Source organism: Nilaparvata lugens, chromosome 5 (genome assembly GCF_014356525.2).
Source record: "Nilaparvata lugens isolate BPH chromosome 5, ASM1435652v1, whole genome shotgun sequence".
Classification (NCBI taxonomy): Eukaryota; Metazoa; Arthropoda; class Insecta; order Hemiptera; family Delphacidae; genus Nilaparvata; species Nilaparvata lugens.
In genome coordinates, this window is record NC_052508.1 from 54,816,660 (window position 1) to 54,842,577 (window position 25,918).

General features: G+C 34.0%; 1 protein-coding gene across 1 annotated transcript in view; it reads right to left on the reverse strand.

Annotated features, from left to right (window-relative positions):
- Window positions 1–25,918, reverse strand: part of LOC111043418 (QRFP-like peptide receptor) — a 165,578-nt gene that overhangs the window by 106,680 nt on the left and 32,980 nt on the right. The window contains exons 2-3 of the mRNA XM_039428793.1: window positions 24,672–24,900; window positions 8,558–8,806 (exon numbers count right to left, since the gene is read on the reverse strand). Of these exons, the coding sequence (XP_039284727.1) occupies window positions 8,558–8,806; window positions 24,672–24,734 (312 nt within the window). The 5' untranslated portion in view covers window positions 24,735–24,900. The remainder of the gene's footprint in view (window positions 1–8,557; window positions 8,807–24,671; window positions 24,901–25,918) is intronic.

The window sequence follows — 25,918 nt, forward strand, 5'->3', positions numbered from 1 at the left end:
TGGCGGAAAAAATGGCGGATGATGACTAAAAAACCATGTTTTTCACGGTTTTCTCGAAAACGGCTTCAACGATTTTTTTCAAATTCATACCCTGTATAGTTATTTATCAGCTCTATCAACTGGCATGAGTCTCCTTCCTGGGAAACTCTGAAAACAATTATATATACACATAAACAGTAGTCTGATCGTAGTTCAAATAAATGTTGCCGCCAATCGTCATTATGTTATTCCCCTGAATTAATCTCGTTTAAGAGTGAGGCTTACAGTTTAATGAGCAAGGAAAGCTGTGTGAGTGCACCACAACAGATTTTTCTTCTGGGCTACTCATTATTAACTTGATAATGGCATCATATAGCCGAAAAATGTTGTGACTAAACAGTTTTGAAAAGAGTTTTCAGATTTCTATTTCTATTTGATTGAAATTAGTATTATCTTACAGACAGTTTCAGTGATTTTACTTTCCTTTCCCTACTACCATAGGTAAGGAAAGTATTGCTTTCCAAAAAAATTAAGGTACCCCAATTTCAAGTTTTCTATACGTTTCAAGGTCCCCTGAGTCCAAAAACATGATTTTTTTGTTTGCTTTGGAATGACAATCATGGAATTCTGTAGTTCTATAATATTATTGGGTAATTGGATATATTCTGATGAGGAGGTGAAGAGATACACTCTGATGGAAAAAAGGTTATATTTTATTCATCCCTCTGGTGATTTGAAAGATAGCCACAACTTCTGTCTTTCGTATCGTCCCGTTTTTTCTTACAATCAAGTTATGACCCCCTGACTTATTCGATCAGTTAAGAAGTTTTTGACATTTTTCATAAGCTCTGGGAATTGAAACTCTTTTCAGACTGTCAAGCTGTTTTCTTCTCAATTTGTTTGAACGATACACTGCTTTTGTAAGGGGAAGATCGGTAAAGTATTCTGGCCTCAACCAAAGACTACTTATGAAACATTTTTTTCTCTCAAAAAACGTTTGTCCCTTCTTTGAAACAATCTCGTCAACCTATTGAAATTATCAATTACGATAAAGATTCGTGGCTCAAGGTACATGGGAGCAAACCATAGAAAGCAGAAAAAAGGCTATTGCCCAAAACTTCTCCTATTTCCTAATTTTGTCTATGATAACAGCTTTGCAAGCATTACAACTTCACAATAATATTGATCACCAATAAAGCTCTTGGTCGATTCGACATGAGGGTTTGATCTAACTTTGACAAACAAATCCAAATAATTTGACAATAATTCAACAATATCGTAACTTATGACATTTCAAAAACTTGATTGTTTAGTTGATTGATGTCTGGACGATCTCATAATAGTAAAACCACAGGTTATACAACGAGCGAAACATACACAATAATGCAATTATTTCTATAATGAAAGCAATACAGCAGTACACCTCTATGTAAAATGGGTCAGATGTTGTCCAACTGCATTCGATACGTCTATAGTCGATACATCTACAGTCGATACGTCAGCCGCAGACATCACTATTGCTGGAATGTTTATTGGCTTTCCATTGGAGTCTCTAGGGATCAGTTGGATCATTGGTTATACAATAAGTTGAATCCAATCTAGTGAGACTACCATCATAGAATGCTATATAGCTATTCTCTACCACCATGCTCCAGATCATGCAACACTGATATTCAATCATACGAAAGATGATCGTCGTACATATTTTACAACCGTAGGCTCAAATCTCGATAGAACACGAATCTCCCTATTAATTTGTCATTTAATTGAACTTGAGATGGACGACACTGTCTTTATTTGCGTACTTTCTCAAGATGAAAATTTTAAATTATCAATTACAATATTGACTCGTGGCTCTTGAGAGATTGAAGAATTACAACCAGGCAAGAATTACTCCTACTCAATCATTCAATCATAACAACTTTACAAATTAATAAGCAATATAATAATAATTGGAAACTTGCCAAAAAAAATTACTAATCATACGAGAGCTGATCACCGTATTTAATATTTTATTAAATTTGTTTTGTTTTTTTTTTTGTATGAATTTGAGATGGACGTCACTGTCTGTATTTTTTGCGTACTTTCTCACGGTGAAACTTTTAGCTGAGTTGAAACCACTGTTGTAATAGAGAAATAATACTATTCTCCATGGGAAAATGAGTCGACCTATCACGCAAAGTGAACTTATTCATCCATGTATCCTCTTGAAATGAATGCTCTACATGAGTCTACACTCTTTCTATCTTTGGTTAACAGCCGTTGGGCTGATTGGCAGCAACTCTCCATGCCTCTCTGTCATCCGCCATCCTTCTGAGGTCTCTGTAGTTGACACATCTCACATCCTTCTTCAGTTGTTATATGTACTCCAGTCTTAGCTTTCCTCGCGCATTCCTTCCCTCTATTATTCTTTTTGTTGGTCCCTCATGTCGAAGAATACATTCCTCATGTCAACACCATACATTATCATCCACGAGTTCGAAACATGTGTGGAATTTAAAAAAGGATACATTGATTTTCAATTTTTATTCACAAGGTATGCACTACATGGAACCTCATACTGTTTTTCTTACTCCAATGAACTACAAAGACAATATTATCACTCCAGTATACCACTTTACCACTAAGAAAAGAACAAAGTACGTTATTCCTTTTTTTCCTGTAACTATACAAATCATTCCATGGACTCAAACCTACACTAAAAGACAGATAGATATAATCATCTAATAATATGAGGCATTTCCAATGAGATTCATTTTACCGGTATTTCACCATAATCAGTGTTTAGTGATCTGATTATTAACCTTCCAACAGCAATCTAGGATATCAAAGCGTTATTAGAGAATTGAAATATGAACTACACGATGAACAAACAGTATCATTAATTTTCATGATTTAAAAAACACTCTCCAACTCAAATTCCATGTACAATGACAAATGATGTTTGACACAGAGCGATGGAAATTCGGTGGGTGGAAATTATGCACAGGTTGACTGCATTTGATACGACTACAAGTTAATTGCCGAATCAAACAACTACGTTACGTTATCAAACGAATTGGTTTCAACTTTCCAATTGCGTTGGCCACGCAACAAATTGACGAGATTTCAGCAAATAAAGTTGATAGAGGTTTCACATGAATTCATCATTTGGAGAAGTATTGAACACATAAATGATGGAAGTTTTTCTATGTGAGCTCGAGTGGCATTGAAAGATCAGTACGGCATACATACGCCCTATAATCATGGCAGTGAATTGACTGCCAAAGTTCATTTGTTTCAATTTGAGCAATTAATTTCCTCCATGAATGGATATTTCAGGCTTCAGGCTCCAGATTCTTTCTGCCGAATAAATGAGTGTGAGTGTTTACAGAATCGGTAAAAGATCGATGATATTGTGATTTTCAATGCTCAGTTATCATACGAAAGAGAATTAATAAATTTAGAATTATTTATCAAGGGTCACTGAACACAAACATTAACATGATTTTTATATATTTTGATCTTTATAACTCAATAGTTATAGCAACTATCAGGTTTTAGCAGTATCAAACAACAGGCTTGAATCTTTTGTTATAGTTCCAAGTTTTTTCTAATAAAAAAATGTTTTACAGATGACTAATAATTGTTGCACTTTTCCAGACCTAATAATGTGAGGATAGCAATGCATTGAAGAGTGATTGAAACTTGCAATAATTATTGATATCTTATTGAGGCTTTATTTCAATAAGCTGTTTATGTTATCCATTATTTATTGTATGTACCATATATGCTATTTCATTATTGACACAAGTAATAAATTTTCTCACTAGAATATTAGAATACTGACAAGTGCCTCATTCTTCTCAAGAGAAGCTTGGAGAGAAGTTAACGGGAAAAACATCAGAAATCATGAAAGACCGAAAATGTCAGCTTCGGGTTCATTGTTGATAATAGGAACTGAACTTTCAAATAATGAGTTATGATAAAATAAATTAATGAATAAATGATGAATATATCATAAAAATAACAATGTTTAAAGCTTGAATTCAATTCTTTACTCGTACAATACCTCTCACAGCGTAATCACCATACGCTCATGTCTTAGTCAGCGCTGTTAAATTGAAATAATGTTCGATAGTGAATATTTGATATATCAAATTAATTTATCGATATAACATTAATTTTATAACGCTACAACTCTTAACACAAACTCATATGAATTGTCCCAATACTGCTGTCACAGTAACAGTTATAAGTTTTGCAAAAGTGTTAATAAAACTGGATTATAATTAATTAGTTTTTGTCGCTGACAAACATTTTGAGATAATTGGATGATGAACTTTTATTTGAGGAAGAGCAGAATTTAATCAAATCTAGTCACCGACAAACGTGGAGTTGGAGTTGTAATAATGAATAAACAATAACAACTGTGGAGGGGGTTGACAAAGCAGCTGCATGTTTTAAAGTCAGCCAGTTGAAAATTCATTAATGACACTCGGTCATTGTTGTGGTTTATGATGATTTTTTCAATAACCCTCTATTTTGATAGCTATAGCAGGAAAATTGTGAGACAAAACAATATCCCATTCATTTTTCCAATAATTGGGAGGACTGAATTGAAATAGTCACTTAAAATAAATTAGTGTGACTGAATTTGATAATGGTGACCTTTCATGAAAACTCTACTCTCTGTTTCCGAACCCTTCAACAGAAGAAATCATTGACATCCATCGATCTCATAATATTGCGATTTTCGATCCTCATTACAATCAATATCAGATCATTTTAAGGTCATGTAACGTAGGTAAAAATAAATAGCAAATAATATCATAGATTCAAAAAGTAATTCAATCAATTTGAAACAATTTTCCCCAATGTATTCAGTTATCATACAAATGAGAATTGTTCAACACTGTATTAAGTATAACTGAACATTCATTCCCAAATTCCTCATATTTTGATCCTCATCTCATCTTTGATACAGTTGTTGATGCATGGCTTGGTTTGTATTGGTGGTAAGTTTCAGGATAGTTGAAGTCATTGGATCCAATTATTGATCTCATAATATTGTGATTTTCGATCCTCATTACAATCAATATTAGATCATTTGAAGGTCATGTGACGTCAGTAAAAATTAGCAAATAATATCAGTCAACCTTCTCCTTTGTTAGATGTATTTTTGGATACCACTAATACAAATCTTCAAAGTTTCGACGGGTTGGGATTGGGATGTAAAGTAAAGTTCACTTTTGGAGGGTGAGTTGTTTAGTTTGAAGTCTTAGTAGAGTCCCAAACTGTTTGAGTTTGTTTTGAACATGGCGTTCATTCTTGGAGCTGAGCTTTCTGACACATCCAACTTGGAATCAGGTAAGAACTAATTAGAGTAAGATCTCTTGGTGTACATTCACATAGAAACAACGTTCAAAAACAGCGGGAAACAAACTTGAACTTCTCCCAGTTTGTTTTAGTTGATGAAAATAATCTATTCAATTGAAAGTAAGTGATGTATCTGCTACTGGAGAAACTCATCAGTCTCCTGATTGTTTTTGTAGTTGGGATTTACTGGAACTCTTCAACCACTAATAACGGACCAATGACAGTAAGCCACGCCTCCCAGCTCCCCATACTCTCTTCTGATTGGTGCATTGGAACGCCTACAGGTGTAGTTCCCAAATTCTGCAAGTAGGTGGCACCACTTACTGGAATGAACCTCTACACCTCAACATTTGTAATTTATATGTTAATCAATAGAATATAGTTTAATCCGTATGGGTAGATAAGTCAGAATCGAAATTCAAGACAGCCCATTGCATGGGAAAATACAAGTTAATAAAACTAGTAGTCAGCTAGTTACTAGAATATTAAATCACTAAGATATTAGCTTGCATTTTCTCAAGAAACAGGGCACTGGTATCAAGCGACGGCGAAAAAAGACAGACAGTCTGTGTGATAGCTCTAGCATCACAAATCAGGATGTGTCAGCTGGATGATAATTATTATTCTCTCATCCATTTTCAATTTTGAATCCTCGTAAAAGACGCAGAAGTGAGTCAGTTCCGTTGGTCAAGAAGCTCGATCTGTATATGTGTTCAAGGAATATGTTTTAATGTGATATGTGATGTGTTATGTGAAAATTTGAAGTTGTAGATTAAACCAAACAGAATCAATTGTCAAAAAGAGAAAGACAGAAGGACTACGATTCGAGGCTCTAGTCATCAGTCATCTACTCACAACTCTCGTTCAATAACTATTATATTAATGATAAGGACTTAAAAATATAATACACTTAGTGTATTCCAGTTTTCTATCCCGCTGGGATAGAAACTTCCATTTCTATTACACTGGGTAGATTGAAAGAGTATTTCTAATTTCTTCTTTGCCTCAGATGATTCCGATTCCCCAGTATACCAAAAGGCTAACGTAATTCTCCGTGAACGACTTGCCAGTACTATCAAACAAAATGAAAATGTAGGGCTTCACGCGTTAGCGCAATTTAAACTTTTTCGGCAACGTAGCCTAATTCCGCTTGAGAATACTGGTACAATAAACCGCTAGGGAAACGTTGATTATGCTCGGGAAATTCAAAGCCCCTTCCATCACACCCTTTCAACTGGTCAAACTGTACTTTCACATCAAATTACAACTTTCAAACTGAGCGAGTCTCCTGATAAGCTGGGAAAACTCAAATTATAATAGAATCTGGCAATAATCAAAATGAGTTATGAATGATGAACTAATCGCAACATTATTACCATATCTACAATCTTCATTGCATCTCGGTACATCACTAATTTTATAATTCTTAATTATTTTCTATATAATGAAGGAAAGAATTGCCACATACACGTACAGGATAGGAAATTCATGAATGACGCATCATTACGTCTCAACTACTGGACTGATTCACTTAAATTTTTGCATATTGATTTCACCAAGGATGATTATAGGCCTATCTCAAATTCTTCAAGATTTCAGTAAATCAAGTTTCAGTTTGTCATGTTTTCAATTAGACCCTTGCGGAGCACGGGTTACCTGCTAGTTGTCAATAAATGAATGAATTATCCATTCATACTGTATCTGTCCTAATGTAAGCCTCCTACCAAGTATATTTATTGGCACTTTAAACTGTTTACAAATACTGCATTAATCCCTGAAATGAGTGGTTGAGGTATCAAATAATGATTATTCATTATTTTATCTACTGGATATTGTCAGAGTCTTGAACTATATGATAATATGTGTCGAAATGATAAATAACATGACATTGGGACTCAGAAAAACGTAGACGTTATCAAGATAGTCCTTGAAGCTAGACAACATACCACATAACCTTGCACCACAGTCATCATTAGCAATTTAATTCATATCAAAGTAATAATATATGAATGGGACTCACACATGATGCACGAGACTGAATAGAGGGGAGCTATTCAAGTGCATTCGGTGCATCATTCGTAAATTGGTCGTATCAATGATCACATCAGTTGCATCCTAGATGCATTCACATTGGCTTTGAATAAAGAAATTATGACTCATTCAATTGCATGAAAAAATAACCGAGACTCTGCTGACTCCTCCATTGGAAAAGTGATGCTATTTTATTAGTACTATTGTATTAATAGAATAAAGAATACTTGAATGTTGAATCATAAAGTTTCACAATTCTTTTCTGCTAGTTTACTGTAACTTGGAGTTACTGAGTTACTGTATCCTATATTTTATTCTTACGTGATTGGAACTGATCGAGAACGTTCCGTACTCATCCAACATCAATATTGAAATTGAAATTATTTATTCCCCAGAAAGCAAAAACACTACATTGTAAGCGTTTAAATATCATTGTAATTATACTCCAAGAAGGCTACCATAAAAAGGCTCTTTTTATGGCCACATACCTGTGAGAGAGGAGCGTAAAGAGGAGCATGGGATTAGGTTTGAATTCTAGTCGAATTCTCATCTAATTATTCATTTAAACTATAAGTACATTATCGAAATGATAAGGAGAAGAAAAATGAGGTAACCTTGTGCTATTCCTCTTCCAAATTTAGATAACACATAGTCCGAAATAGTCTTGTAGTTCTTCAATTCACAAAATTTACAGTCCTCAAGTATTTTTACAAAGTAGATTTTCAAATCTACTATAATACATTTTGCAAGCTGTCAGAGATATAATTTTCAATCAAATTTGATTATTTTTCCAAATTCACTGAGTTAACTAATGTCTCGTCTTTTCTTAAACTCCCAATCGTAGCTCATACTTTTTCCGATTGCTTGTGAAATATCGTATTCAGATTAGAAGATAATTCAAGTACCCAAGTTACAGTGTCGGTGATATTCCACCTACAAAGTAAATTTTCCTCACTCTCTTGAAATTATTGTAGGTTTATCATCAAAACAATTGTTACAGAAAGGCATTGAGTATTATTATTCTGGAATGCCCATTAAGAACATTCAAAACAAAACAAAGAATTATATCTATGTTATATAATGTTGTGCTAGTTGAAGTGTTGCCACTCACCTGTATTGATTGTTGCTTTTATTGATAAAACTATGATTGTGGAATACTGATTTATTGTAAATGATAATGGAAAGTTACCTTGAGAGGAATGCAGATGATGATGAGTAGGAGATCGGCCGATGCAAGACTGGCCAGGAACACATTAGTGGTGGACTTCATGCGGCGATACCTGAAGATGGTGAACACGATTAACGAGTTGCCAACGATGCCCAACACAAAGGTGAGACTGTAGACGGCCACGGCCGGGGTCAGCTCCTCCCACGGCACGCGACACGTGTCGTTTAGGTCGTAGTCGTACTCCTCCAGGTAGTCGCCGTCGTACGACATCTGTGAAACACGTGCAAACTGGTCAGGTACGACATCCATCAATTAGAACTACTGAATGAATGAATGAATGCATTTTATTTGCCAAAAACAAAATACAAAAAATAAATATATTCTATCGCACTTAACTAAAATACATACATAAAAATTATTGAACTATTAATAATAATAATAATACAATTTTGGTTCTACTGGCAAAAGTAACACTTGAGCGCCAGCAGTAGTGAGCTCAATATAAGTAATTAATGCCACAGTGTTTGGTGAGGTCATTGAGAGAAGATAGCATAGGAAGATATCTCATTTAATTATAGAGGTCGATTATGTTCCAAATATCAAACCGAGTTTTGTTCACTCGATTTCAATCCGATTTTTGTTGAGTCGATTTCACTGTCGACTATTGTCTTATCACTATTTTGGCCAGGTGAGAATGTAAGAACGGCACATTACAAGAGACTAGCAGGGTGACATAGCTTCACGAGAAAGAACTACTAGGACTATCGGCTTGAGTTAACAGTGAAATTTGGAGCATGAACCCCTATACCATGGGATATCTTCTTATGCTATCATCTCTGCATGGTGAGATGTATTGACGACATCAAAGTAAATATTTATAAATTAATTATTGTGATTTTGGAACATTATACCTACATAGTGAATCTAGCAACACGTTTGCAACTAGTATGTTCCACTTTTATAATTTAGATCTTCTCAAACAGTGTTCGATAAAATCAAAGTGAATTTTTATAAAGTAATTATTGTGATTTCTGAACATTATACCTACAAAGTAAATCTGGCAACACTTTTGCAACTAGTCTGTTCCACTTTTATCATTCAGAAATTTTCAAAGTGTTCCATAAATACATTCGATGGACAAGTACTGTTTCACTGTATACAACACTATTCCTTCACCGATATCTATATCAATTCAATTTTATATTTTTGAATTCACACAATAAATTATCATTGTCAGTGGTCAGGCTTGTAAGCTTGGCTCACAGCTTTCAGAATTTGCATTGATCTTCAGCATTATAATAAACAATGTTTCCCAAACTATGATCAAAGTGTTATAGGAGTTCTTTCGAATGAGAAATTTCTTCACGGGAGTGACCTGGCTAATAACATTTGTTCGTATCTGGGTTTGAACCCGGGACCTCCTTGCTGCTATGCAAGCACCATATTCACTACACTAACTGTGAATCACTCCGTAAACTATGATATTGACATCCGATGCAGAATATAAAGCGATCCACTACAAAGATTTTCACCGTTTACAAGTATAAAGAGTGTACTATCATCCATAGTATACCAGAGGTATCACCATAATGGGAAAAAGTGGGTCTAGAGAGAATTTTATTATTCTCAGAATTTCTAGAACGAAGGAAGTGAGGAGAAATTGACTTAAGTTCCAGACATGCTTTGAATACAAACTGACATTTTACAGGGCATCAAAAGCCTTAAAAGCTTCCGTATTTTACTGGCATAATGAGGTAGCTATTCATAGCAACTGTCTCCGAAGTTCAAATTTCCATGATGTCTATGAAAGTGTAGATCAATATTGATGTAATACATAATCCAGTTGCTTCTTATTCTGATAACTAATTATGACTTTTAGTTCACTTATCTATTTATTGAATGGCGCAGACAAATACAATATTTGGAAAATAAAACACAGAGCAGACAAATACAATATTTAAAAAATAATACACATAGCATTACTCGAAACTTTTCCAATAAGTCCAAATATGTTCCATGGTTCCATAGGTTATGTTCCATGGTTTGGTTCAAGTCTCCATATTCAATGGTAATGGTGCCACCCACTCAATAAATTAGAAATAATGTTTTCCACTTTTTCCATTATAACTTTCTTCTTTTTCTTCACTATATTAACAATATTACAATTGAGACCATTTCAATGTTGACAAACCTATCATATAATATTTATATGTTAAGAGCTTGAGATCTTTCAAAACAATAAAAAAAAATCTGGTGTGGTACACTCACACAACTTTCCTTGCTAATTGATCTATAAGCCACATTAACGAGGATAATTTAGGGAATAACATTATGCCGATTGGCGGCTAAATAATTAAAACTACGATTATACTGTGATTGTGTTCAGAGTACATTTTCCTTTGTTTGAATTATGAAATTTGAGGATTTTTTAAAAGTTGTCAAAACAGCTGTTTTAAAAATAAAATATCGACATGTGTGTTCTTTTGAATAAACTGCTCTACCTACCTACCTCACGCACGAGAAGAAGGTTACAAAGTAAATTTCTCAAGGATGAGGTGGACCCCCTGTTAATTCCTCAAGGAGGAGACTCATGCTAGTTAATAGAGCTGATATATAACTATACAGGGTATGAAATTGAAAAAAATCGGTCATTTTTGAGAAAATCGTGATAGAAATTTAACAAAATTCATTCTTCTCAGGAATATTACGGAGCTCCTGCAATTTTCTGAGAAATGAGACTCATGTCAGTTGATAGGGCTTATAAATAGCTATCTAGGGTATAAATTTGAAGAAAATCGTTAGAGCCGTTTTCGAGAAAACCGTAAAAAAAACATGGTTTTTTAGTAATTATCCGCCATTTTTCTCAAGAATATTACGGAGCTCCTGCAATTTTCACAGAAATGAGACTCATGTCAGTTGATAGGGCTTCTAAATAGCTATCTATGGTATAAATTTGAAGAAAATCGTTAGAGCCGTTTTCAAGGAAACCGTGAAAAACATGGTTTTTCAGTAATTATCCGCCATTTCTCACATGAATATTATGGAGCTCCTGCAATTTTCCCAGAAATGAGACTCATGTCAGTCCATAGGACTTATAAATAGCTATTCATTGTATAAATTTGAAGAAAATCGTTAGAGCCGTTTTTGAGAAAATCGTTAAAAACATGGTTTTTTAGTAATTATCCGCCATTTTCTCCGCCATCTTGAATTGAATTTTATTGAATTTCTTATTGTCGTGTCCTCATGGTATAAGGACCTTAAGTTTAAAATTTCAAGTCAATCGGTTAATTAGAAATGGAGTTATCGTGTTCACAGACATACACAAATACACACATACACATACACACACACAAACACACACACACACACACACACACACACACACCAACACCCAAAAATCATGTTTTTGGACTCAGGGGACCTTGAAACGTATAGAAAACTTGAAATTGGGGTACCTTAATTTTTTTGGAAAGCAATACTTTCCTTACCTATGGTAGTAGGGCAAGGAAAGTAATAGTTTGATAATTGGAATTATATTCCCTGTTCCCATTTCAGATTCATCAATTTTTCACCATGACATCTGTGAAATACCTTTTGTAATTCAACTTGAAAATGGTCCAAGTAGGTCGAAACTAGTCGTTAAAATATTTTTAAGCTTTCAAATGTTTTAAATAAAAAGGGTACTACAAGCTTTATATTGTTTTTATTAGTTATTATTTTGTAACTTATATTCCACTTTGCTTGCCCTACTACTATTTCCGAGTATAGTATTTCTTTCTAAAAAAGTTAATATACTCGAATTCCATTATCCCTATAAGTTTTGATGCCCACTGGGCTTAGTATGTATGTATATAAACCTATGAACTGAAATTTACAGTAATAGTTCATAAAAACATATGAATACACTAACATATGATCAAAATAATAAACTTAATCCAATTAGACACCAATAACCCCATTTTTGATAGAATCATGCGAATTTAAACCCAAAATTTACAGTAATAGTTCATAAAAACATATGAATACACTAACATATGATCAAAATAAGAATCTTCTAGTAGTATTAAATTTATTCACTTCATATCACTTGAAAATGGCATAAATGTCCGAAACATGTAGTGATAAAATATTTCAAAAAAAGGGTACTGAGATTCTTATTTCTTTATATTTCTATGAACTGAACTTTGAAGGATATTATTTAAAAATTTGGGAGGAGAACAGTCCTTGATAATGTGTACGAAAATTGATCTGAAGTGTATCTCTATTGATCCCATATTGACGTTCTCTCATTTTCCTCTCCCATGCAGTTGCAAACATCAACCAAAAACAAATTGAACAATTACCTCGGTTTGGAGCATTATAGCTGGGCTCGAAAAGAACACGAGGCCATATTGTACAAGCAATCGAAAAATAATCATCCTGTTCGTATATTCATCTCAACTATAGCATTCATCGACAGCAGAAATCATTGCTAATTTATGAGTTTGTTGTCAGCTCGAGCATTAGATGATAACAGCATTGTCATCGAGTCTCATTGGCAAGCGGCGGTTCATCATTAAAATGCATCGAATATTGCGCTTGCTGGGCTGACCCATAGACAAGGCCTCTCATATATTACTATCATAACTGCTGTTGAAATGACTCCATGAAGAAAAAACACATCGTTAGCATCACAAAAACGCGTCAGATTGGCTCACTATAGTGTCAAATGACTTCCATTATTTCCACGTCAATGCTTACTAATCATCAACTATGATCATCAAATATTAGCCATCACAGACAGATTGCTCATTTATTGATCTAACAAAGAACGAATTTACAAAGTTGATAAATTTTGATTTTATTTTGAAACTACAAAAAGCTGGACTGAAAAATCACTCTGTATGAAATAGAAAGAAAAATGAAAATCTCAGTACCCTTTATGAATTATTTAATCACAACATGTTTCGGACATTGATGCCATCTATTTATCTCTTTTCTGTATAGGGCTACTTTTTATAGAAATAGAAAGAAAAATAAAAATCTAATGTGAATTATTTAATCACAACATGTTTCGGACATTTATGCCATCTATTTATCTCTTTTCTGTATAGGGCTACTTTTTATAGAAATAGAAAGAAAAATAAAAATCTCAGTACCCTTTATGAATTATCTAATCACAACATGTTGTGATTAAATAATTCAAAAGGGTACTGAGATTTCTATTTTCCTTTTTATTTCTATAGAAAGTAGCCCTATACAGAAAAGAGATGAATAGATGGCATCAATGTCCGAAACATGTTGTGATTAAATAATTCATAAAGGGTACTGAGATTTCTATTTTCCTTTTTATTTCTATAGAAAGTAGCCCTATACAGAAAAGAGATGAATAGATGGCATCAATGTCCGAAACATGTTGTGATTAGATAATTCATAAAGGGTACTGAGATTTTTCTTTTTCTTTCTATTTCTATAAAAAGTAGCCCTATACAGAAAAGAGATAAATAGATGGCACTCTGTATGAGTTTGAATCATTCAGAGAAAAGATGAGGAAATTTTTTCCTTCACTGATTTCAAAGAAATTGAGTTTGCAGAATTTGGAATATGTAAGCGACGAATTGATACCTCATTTTCCTTAATTCTGAAACTGATTTGTCATATTGTTACGTTGATGGGAGTCATACTGTGCTTATGGTTATCAGAGTGGGTACAGTTAGTTAGTTCTTGGACTTGGTCCCAGGTCTTCAGCCAATACTGTGAGGTTCAATCAATAATTAATCAAGTCCGAGCATGTGATAGTGTGGGTGGGTTTTATTTGAAACAAGAACGACTAAAGGTGATTTATGGTGCAATTACATTCAGCAAGAGCACTATGTCGACTTGCTCACTGTTACACAATTCGTCCAAAATAGTCAACTGTACACCTGTACAGTTAATTAATACTATTCAATCATTGTACACAGACAATTTTCTGTTAAGGAATTTGGTATAGTCCATTGATTTACTTCACTTACATTATTCTTGATGAACTGAGGAACATTAGTCTTATGCAGTACCAATCAAAGAAGCATTCTTTAAAAACCATTCCCTGATTGGGTTTCGTGGCATTTAATCAAGGTTAAAATCTAACAGGATTTTATACATCCTGGCCTCGCTTTACATTACTTTATTCAGGTATCTTACAACTCAAGGCAGTTACGAGGCCGAGAATCGGCAACGCTGTTCTTCCATCTTTCTCCACTGCCATTAAAACATGAACCTTACTATAGGTCACTATTTATGAACGATTTACGAGAAATAACAAAGTAGAACAATGTTGAATTATGAGCTTAGTTGAAAGTTTATTAAAGTGAATGGCTTCTTTGCGATTGACAGCCGGACTATTATATAACAAATCGAACTATTGCGTGAAAAAGGTGTGAGTGAAGGCGCCAAATGCGAATAATTTATTTGTATGGGCGGTGAGCCATAAGAAATGTGATGGATGGGAGGAGCAGCTGTCGATGACACGCGCAAATGCCAAAAACCAATTGATTTATATTGAAGAAAATTCGTTCCAAAGTCAAACTATTCTTATAAAACATGCACAGCACCATTCTTCCTTACCACACGGCTCGCTCCTTTAAATAATGATCCACAAATTCATTGAACCCTTAAGAACTCAACGCAATAGACTTTGAAAACCTAACTGAATTTTCGAGCAGATCAAAATCTGTTATCTTACCTTTTTCTTGTTATCTTCCCTACCAGGTAGGGAAAGTATTGCTTTCCGAAAAAATTAAGGTACACAAATTTCTAAATTTCTATGCGTTCCAAGGTCCCCTGAGCTCCAACGATTTTGATCAAATTCATACCTAATCATTGATAAGGTCATTGATAAGCTCTACCAACTGCCACAAGTCATATCTGTAGAAATTTCACGAGCTTCGCCTCATCTATGCAAAGTTTGATTTCAGATTCCAAATTATCAGGCTTCAGATACAATTTGAGCAAAAAATTTCAAGTGGAAAAGATTGAACATGAACATCTCTTCAATTAATGTTCAGTAACATTTTCACCTAAAATTGAAAATAAGCTCGAAATTCGATAAAATGTGATTATTTAATTGCAAACTGTTGGCAACTGTTGATTCTATTAGATCATTCACTATATGAAGAGATAGCAGCGTATCCAGCGTTATTGTCCTGTCACCAGCTGGCTCAAATCTTTGAATAGTAGACTTGAGATGCGCGTGTACACTAGCGCCAGGTGATAAATTTTTATAACGGCAAGGAAAGTTGAGTGAGTGCGCCACACCAGATTTCTTGTGTAGCTGAGAAGTTGATATTGTGGTAATTATCCATATTGAATGGAAAGACTGAGAAATTGCCAAAAAACACAGATTTTATTGAAATTTAGAAAGACCGGTTTCGTTTGTTACATCATTCTGATAAACTAGAACTTTTTTGACAATGATGTAACAACCTAAACCGGTCTTTCTAAATTTCAATGAAATCTGTGATCTTAGTCTTTTAATTTAATCTGTTTACCCTCTCATTTTTTGATAATTTGTTAAAATTTAAAGTTATTCTTTGTTTTTGAATTTATGAACGTAAACTATTATCATAACATATTTGATAACAAATATTTTAAAACTCAACATTCACCTACCATTTATCACTTTCAAAATTCCAGCCTACATTTCTTTTTAGGTTATTTCTTTTCATACAGTTCATGCATTCTCTTTACAAGAAGGTTCTCTTTTTTTAGCGTCCGCTGCAGTAGAAAAAGCCTTATTCGATAGTAACAATCCATTCTATTAACACTTTTGAATAAGCTATGCTGAAACACAAAATATCATCGAATCATAAAATACTGAATCATCTTCTTATCTCAACGGAAAATCTATTGGATATTTAGAAGCCCAAATACTTAATTCGCTCTGTAGTCGCCATGATAAGCTTTTGATAACATTAAACAATTTATAATTTATTATCATTCAATTATAAAATAAATAAAAATCCTCAACATATCTAAACATATAAATCTTCACACAAAAATCTAAACATATAAATCTTCACTTTTAGATCATCCGCCTGAAGCGTGATGAGAAACGTGGAGATTATCAGGTGCTTTACCGAGAAATTTCGCTAAAAGTAGGGCCGAGATTCCTTTGTCTCAACAATAATGATGCGGACTCCCTACCACCCAAACATTAGAGGATTTTCGATTCACCATTCTCTGAGTACACACTTTCTCCGCTGGAGTGCTCTCACTGAATACTGAATGCATTTCTGTTCCCGCTTTCGGACGGGCATTTTTAGTGCAGATTTTGAACGCCCAGCGGTCTCTCAACAGAAGGATTCAGAAATATAAACAGTTAGGTAGGCACAGGTTCCTGACCAACTGTCTGCACATTTGTAGGTACAATGGAAATTAATCCGCAGAAATCAGCAGTTGATGATTGTAATGACTACATTACCGACATTAGTGATTTTATACATTACATATTTTGGATGAGTGATTCATAGATCACATACATTAGGATGAGTGATTTTCTGTTGAACATAAATAATCTCCAAGCACATGTATGGAAAATATCAATTCCAATGATGTAATATCATGCAGATTATTTATCACTCAATGACAATGTGGAGAGTGTCGATGACAATGTATTAGCAGGTCTCGCAAGAACCTGATTAAGGTTATTCGTGTTCATTGATTTGATGAAATGATTCTTTTCCGGATTTTAAAACTGAACTATTTTAAATTCTTCAAAACCATCTATTGCTAGAGATCTTACTAGAAATTACTGAGAAATCTCATGTGTTGAGAGTCTTGTGAGTTTGAAATTTTATGAATTTTAATTTATTGAGATTCATTCATATTTGAAAAGAACCTACTATTGTAAACTATGATAATAAAACGTGTCAATGTTAATAATGATAAGATATCGTAATATAAATCGTGTGAATATGCAATGATAATGGAAAGGATGCCAATAAAAAAAATAAATTCGTATGGCTTTTGTTGGTGGGGAGTTCCCTTTCGGGAATGTTCCACCGCCTGAATATATAATTTAAGCCGTCAATGGGCCTTACGACTGTCATACTTCAGCCGGGACCGACAGTTTAACGTGCCCATCCGATAACACGGGAGGATGCCAATGATAATCAGAGATAAATTTATCTACTATAATCAAAGTTGATTATGAACTGATGAAGATTGAATTCGAATATAACGATCCATGTCCGATTTGATCTTGCCATTCTTATATACAATGATATAATTATAGTCTATATATACCTGATCTAGGTGCTTGGAAAACACAATAGCAGCTAGGCTATAAACTCTCCTGTATCATGTAATTGAACACCATCCTCGACAATAACAGTAATAGTATTAGCAAATCGAGTGAAATGATAAATTATAAGTAGCACAATTTATTGGAAAATTGAAAGAATTTAGAAAAAAATGAATGGAATTGAAAAATCATCACAAATAACAACTAGTAGTAGCAGAATTGATTGGAAAACTGGAAGAATTTAAAAAAATGGAATTGGAAAATTATCACAAATAACAACTAGAAGAAACACAGGGAGGAATGTGGGGAAAAATTAATTTTATTGGTTGAAATCTCGAGAATGATTCTCAATCTGTAGGTCTGTTAGTGACAAAGGAATGAATAGCACAAAAATATTGAGTACGTTTGTGACTTCTGAAATGTTATACTTGAGGAGAGATTTCAAAAAAGTTTTTTTTTGAAGCTAACTCTCTTGATAATTCACGGCCTATCACTCTTCTCACTATCAAACATTCCCTGACACGAACAACTTGTGAACAGATTTCACTTTACAGAAAAAACTTCTTTCCCAGGAAAGTTTCGAATGCTTTCCCAGAAACTTTGCTTCGAAAAAAGAATAATGTCTTAAGGAAATGAAGACTGAAAATTCAGAGCTCGTCTCTAAGGTAAGAAATACTGTGCGAAAAAACTGGAACCTTCTCAGATAAAGTTCAAGAATACCTCTTGTGATCTTTAAAAAGGGATGAAATACAGCAGGTGCATTGATAGATCAATCTTGCTTTTGGTCCTCCGAATATTTTATCGTGCTGATTGGTTAACCTCCCAAATTTTCTTCCAAGTACCGGTATTTTATATTGAACCTTAAGCCAAAAATGGTCTATTCATTTTTCTCCGAATTCATCTAATTTTTAAAATAGTTTTGAGTTATTATTACTCACTATTGGAGTAATATGAGTATAAGTGATAAGGAAAGAGAGTGGGAGAGAAATACCCACAGTATTTAGTGGGTATTCTCCCACTTTCCCTAAACGTAGGTTATATTTTTGGGTCTATTTGTTAATCTATAAGAACACTTTACTTGGGCTACTTTTGTACAAATTAATAAAAACAATATAAAAACTTGTAGTACCCTTTATTCTTAAAAGCTTTAAAATATTTCAAAGACTAAATTCGACCATAACTTAGGTCATTTTGAAAATAGTTTCATATTGTTTTTTACTTTCCTTGCCCTATTACCATAGGTAAGGAAAGTATTGCTCTCCAAAAAAAATTAAGGTACCCTAATTTCAAGTTTTCTATACGTTCAAGGTCCCCTGAGTCCAAAAACATGATTTTATTAATTTGTTAATCTATCTATGATATAATAAACAAAAGGATTGGCTTGACGGAATAGGAAATACACAAATGACGCATCATCCCGTCTGAACAACTCAACTGATCAATTTGGTGTATCAGAAATCACAATCACTTTTTTATAATTCTTTTATTGTATTGCATCGGATTAAAAATATAGTGAAAAAGGAGCGAAATATAAGTCTTGATAATTGTACCAATAATAGTGAAAATCAATCAATCAATACACGTTTACTGGGCGAGATTTAGCAATTTGGGGCTTCTAAGCCCAATATTTTTTCACGCCGCGACTCTAGTTTGAGTTACTCTCTTAAAACATGTTTTCAAAATTATGTTAATTTAATTGTTGAATACCATATATCACGATATGGCTTCATTAATATTGTAAGAGAAGATGGGTTTGTTTATTTCGAGATTTTCAGAGGAAATTAATTATAGCACAGAAAGCTAGAACTAAATAGAGATACGAAAGATATGGGAGAATCATTTATTTTATTTACACAATCACAACATCAAATCAATTGGGAGCTCTTATAGAAGCCACGCCCCCTATTCAACGAGTAGTCTCATTGGACGATCACTTTCTCAAGCTGCTTGCTTCCTATTGGTAGTGAGTTGTGAAGGTAGAATGGCGACTGACCAATCAGATAGCTCCTTGGTTATTGAGGCATATAGCCTACTACTAATTCATCTACTATTACTGTAAATTGTCCTGAGAGTTTATTCAGCTGTAGAAATACAATAAATGGATTGATTATTTTTTTCTAAGAACGTCTGATCTAGAAAATTTTTAATTCGATCCAAAGGGTCAGGTGGAAGGCGGGGCTCAGAGTTGAGAGAGTTTCTTCCACCAATAATATTTATCTTTTATTTTTTTTAATAATTTAATTAGATTTTCCAACGAGTGATTGTTAGGTATAAATGTTATGAAATTTCTCATTAAAACTTCTATCTAAATCATGAAAAGAGACACAAATTCAATATTGAATATGTTGCTAATCCAAATAATAATATGTTGATTTATGACTATTCATTTTTATTTCTAGTAGGCTCCCTGTGGTCCTGCACCCCCTGGGAGCTTGCCAGGCCTACCGGGCTCAAAAGGGAATCCAGCCCTGGAGATAGTATGGGAATTCATTAAAATATTTCATTCATAATTATACATCTCTTTCAGAGCCGGTTCAAGATGGACTTCTGTGTTTTGATGGATATTATAGAGTTCAATATAAATGCAATCGCTTTATAATTGCAAAATTAAAGAATATGTTTAATTGGAATGAGCATTGGGAAATTCTTCTACAGTCAGATCAAAAAGCTTGACAATTTTTCTAGATTAAAAGAAATGAGTTTCCAGTTTAATTTCTTCAAGTAATCATCTCACTGATATTAAATTCGTGAGGAGATAGAAACAACCTTTTTGCAATTTATAATGAATATCATATTCTTTCATCTTCGAATCATCCTAATTTCTGAAAGAAACGAAATATTCATTATATTGTGACAGTGGCAGCTAACGTCTTCACTTTTTCAATGGAACAAACGCTTCTATTCACGGTTTCCTCTGTGACTTCCGCAAGAGTAATCTTCACCGTCCGATTCATCTCATAAGATGTCGAAATGAATCCAGTGGGAGAGACTCCAGTTTTCAAGCAGTGGTTCTGTTTAACGAACGAAGTCTCAGACGCGCAAAACATCAAATTAAATCATCACCTACGGATGGAACACTTAAAACGGTCAGACTGAGTCTTGTAAGCGCTCATCGTGAATTCAACAGAGTGACATCTTATCATCATTTCTATGAGTTCAAAAGTAATGAGAAATTTAACCTGAAAATAACGTCTGAAACATCTCTGTGTTAAAAACATGAGTTACCAGTATAAATTTCTGCTGAAACTCATAACATCTTGTTTCAAGAGTCATTCGAGTGAGTTTTGCACACCTTGTGGAATCTGGAATCTCATTGCTTCATTCAAAACAATCATGGGATTGGAACTGGGTGAGACTGTAACAGTCATGGAAAGGTGAATTGAGGAAAAAATAGTTGCTGCTATTGTTGGCAACCGGTCATGTAAATACAATCAAAGTTGATAGTAGGTGTTCTGTCTTTGTTTTTTGAAACAATATTGACAAGTATTCTGCTCAGAAATAGCCGCAGTTCCAAGTTGCTCATAGTAGAATGATTCAAGTATTCGAAATTCATTCATCTATTGTTAGATAGTAGCGGAATATTAGAAGATATCAATAATAAAAAATCTTCTTGAAAAATGTTCTTAGTGGGATGAAACTCATGTTACTAAAATATGTTGCCTAACCTGATAAGAATTTACAATATTCATATAGTGGAGAGAATAATTTCAAATTCGATTTCTTCACATTCGAATTATAAAACTCAATAGAAGAAGTTTCAAAACGTTGGGAGTTACAGGTTAGCTGATAATGAGTTTACTGTGTCCAAACACGGTATCTGATCGAATGATTTCCTTGATGAGAGGGATTTCTAGATCTGGTATTACAATTTAAAAATTTATTTGATTCCCTCCAATAATTGAATTCTTCCTATCCGATTCATCCAGTACCATTTCAATGTATCAGTTGGGGAAATCGGATCTCACACGTGCTGGAAATAATTGAATTGGATGTCAAAGGAAAGAAAATATTCGGACTTGTTTGTATGGTAGGTTTTATGAAGAGCAGGGGGCTGTTGAATAAGGTATCGATGAACAATTAATTCATTGTAAGTTCAAAGGTGACAGCTGAGTCCACGGAATCGATCAAATTGGTTCAACGGATAATCTATTTGAAGTTTTGCTTTGGAGTCCCTTTACTGTATCTTTGAACTCCCTTTACTGTATCTTTGAACTAGTCTAATAACTTCAGTCCGTTATGTGTCAGTGAATATTCTACAACGGATTACAGCCTTTTTTCACTGATACAGCTTCAACAGGTTGATGAGGACTTCATGCGAAATGCAATACATTATCACAAATTAGGAGAAAATTCACTTTCATCAGAGCAAAATCCAATGACTTGTTGCTCCGAAAATTCAAGGGATTGAAGTATTTCTGAGAATTATAGTTGGGTGAGGAAATAGAATCGAACAAAAGTTATTGAGTTAAAAATTCTAAGCTTTGGCTCTATCTAAACAAGAACGTTCTTCCTTCCAGATTTTCTCATGTATCTTATAGGAATAACTGTATATGTTCGTGTTCAACGGACACGGGATGGTTAAGGCAACTTATAAATAAAGTATGAGATGTGATGATGAAAAATTATAAGATGCTGGTATCGTTTTTTATGGGGGAATTACAGAGAAATTAAGTAAAGTTTGAAGTACCAAACGATGAACTAACCAGACCATCCATAAACATGACTAATTTAATGTGTGACAAGCCTTTGTCTGTGTCTGAAGCTGAAAAACGCTGATTTTGAAACGTTTTCAGTCGAGAGAATTCGTTGTATTGTTAAAAAATGACTTCTTCACCAAGTTGTCAGTAACATGACTCGAATATCAACATCTACTGTCTAGATGGTGTACTTCTCAACAGTCCGAGACATTGTGGAGAACCATTTTTCGACAGTTACTTCATGCATACAGTGAGAACCCTCGAAAATAGAAAATTCCTGGTCTCAGGTTTGTCTGAAAACCGTCATATTTCAATTGAATTATATAAAGAAAGGATGGAGTTGTTCAACAAAATTTAGTTCAGTTACCTGCATTGCTAAAAGTGAGAATTATGGTTAATCCAATTCTACACTTTTTTACATGAACTTAATCATACTCATAGAGGTTCATGTCGAGAGTAAAAACGCAACCACATTGACAATGCATTCATTGTCAACCTGAAAAAAGTAGATGATTTCAAAACATAACTTACTCAACGTCATTATTTGATCTTGGAGATATTTCAATTGTTATTCATACAATAATTATTTATGAATATCGAGAGCATCTTGGCTTTCATGAAGACTTGATTACCCTATCTCAACATCGAATTCATGATTCAATTTCATAAATCGAAATATGCATAATATACAGTACAATACTGTATTCTTAGCATTTTTCACTCTCAGTATTTTGGAATCGGTAATACTTTATTATTTTTTTTTTTTTTTGAAATATGATCAAGCTTGATGGATCAAGCCGTATTCGAGAAGAACCTTTCAAAGAGATTATGAGTATTCATTCTATGAGAATATATTTTGTCATTTGAGATCATCCAAGACTCGTCAATCTCTTTAATTTTGGGTACGAAATTATAGTTAGGAAAGTTACACACACATCGATTCTTTGTCGTCCTTATAAATCCTATTAAATTAAACAGATGATATCAAACAGATTATGTTTGTCAAGTTCCGTTTCAAATCAAATCTAATCGAATCATTTATTTCGCCGTTTGATCTAATAGAATTCAAAAGGACGGCAAAAAATCGTACGTTCAAAAATCGATGTGTGTGTAACTAACTTAAGAGTGCGTTCAGCATGCAGAGTATGAAGAGCTATTTGTGAAGATTTCTTGCCCTAATATTGAGTTGTAATATTAGAGATGTATGTAGTTGTCGCTTTCACCTTGTCTGTAACCTAATTCTAGATTTGTGATTTGACTGGATATTCATTTATTAGGATATCACTCATAATTCTGATCTCATTCAAAATGGAAGGAGGACATTCCGAGTGCTAGGCAACATTTTCTAGCAGTTCTTCAATCAATCATATCATTGCTTTTCCATGAAGAGATTTGATTAGGAGGTTGATGAGAAGTTATAATAAACTCATTCATTTACTAAAATGTCGAAAGGAGTTTCAACATGATTAAATAATATCAAAGATTAACGATAGCGTAAGTAGATATCCCATGGTATAGGGCGTTTATGTCGCTACTTTTACTGTTATCTCAAGCCGATTACTGTCGATTATTGTAGATTTTTACTGTTTTGGCCGGGTAAGATTGTATGAACGGCACAATATGAGAGACTGCCAGCGTCACATAGCTTTATGGGAAAGAACTACGTGTAGGCTACTATCGGCTTAAGATAACAGAAAAAGTTACGACATAAACACCCTATACCATGGGATATCTACTTACGCTATTGTTAATCTTTGATATTTTTTAATCATGTTGAAACTCCTTTTGACATTCTAGCAAATGAATGAGCTTATTATAACCTCTTCTTATAACTTCTCATCAACCTCCCAATCAAATATCTTCATGGATATCAGATCTACTTATGCTATTGTTTCTCTATGATAATATCCAGTGATGTCAAAAGTCCAGTTGCTAAGATAGAAGCTGCTGAGTTTTCGAGAAAATTAATCCTTAAAATGTGGATGAATGAAGTCGTGGAGAAAATTATCCTAGAGATGTGGATGAATGAAGTCGTTATCTTCACTCCTCACATTCTCTTAAGAAACCAATCTGAGGATTGTCTTCGGAGGAAGTAGCTGCTCAGAGAGTACTTGAGCTGCTCTATACGTTCCACTGAAAATCAAATGTGTAGCGAAGATTACTTGAGTCTACTCACGTTTTTCAAATGAAATTCCGAGCTATTATCATGAGCCGAATCTGCTATGAGGGCAGATTTCATTATCAGCCAAGCGCACGGCTCAAACGGTGGAAGCTACAGCAGAGGTCGCCCCGTCGACATCCGTCCCCGGAAAATTGGACATTCTGACACTGTCATTGTTTTTGCACATGTCAGCCTCGCACACGTCCGTGCTCCTAGTTGGCGTCAGCATCACTCTTCGCAACGCCTGAAATCAAATTAACATTTCTACAACTCTCACTCTCACAATACTCGACAATAATTGTTAATTGATTAACATTTCCAGTGAAGATGGAAGGAGATTAGATTTTATTCATTCGTTCATCCATCAGTCCTACCCTATATTGAGGACCACGTTATTTAGTTATGGTGCAAGTATTTCCTTAACATTGGCGCTATCCTTCTTTATTATTGGAAAATATATTTTCTAGTCGAATAAAATATAATTTATCATTTTGAACACGTATGAACAGTTAATATCACATCAATAAACACCGATATCAGCTCTCCTCTATAAAAAGGCAGTGGCAAGTCAGAGAATCGGCCACGTTCTCTTATCTTTCTCCACTGCCATCATAACGTGGACCTCACTATAGTAGTTTTTTGAAAGCTGGGTGACTCATCTGTATTTATCTAAAATGAACCAAATGAGATTATCTAATTACAGTAGTATAAATCTACAAGCTCAACATGAGTAACTAGATAAGGAAACGTTTGCTCGATAGGGATGATGCCGTAGCCCGTGGACAATGGGAGGAGGTATGCAATTTTTGTTCCAGGTGATTCCGAAGTACATTTTTGAGTTCAATACAAATTATTTAATAGGCTGAATGAATAAATGGGAAGGATAGTATGGGAAGGATGGGGAGTATATATAAAGAAAAACAAATATTATCACCTTCAAAGTTGAAACCTTTAGAGGAAGAAGAATGAAAAGAAAAAAGAAACGAAAGGCATTTTGAAGTGGGTATGAAGCAAGAGGAATGGAAGCACATTGTTATCAAATTACTTCTGAGAGACACGAAATTTCTATTGTAACTCTTCTTCATTCAAAATAGTGAATTTGTTACTATCGTATTCCATAAAACTTTAAAGTGAAAAAACACTCACGTTCTTTGATGTGGCGACGACCATTTCGTGCTGGTATTGCACATTTTCAAGCCAAACAGAAACTGAAGTATTTAAGGTTATGAGGGTGAAATTATTTGGTCAGAGTGGGGGTGGAG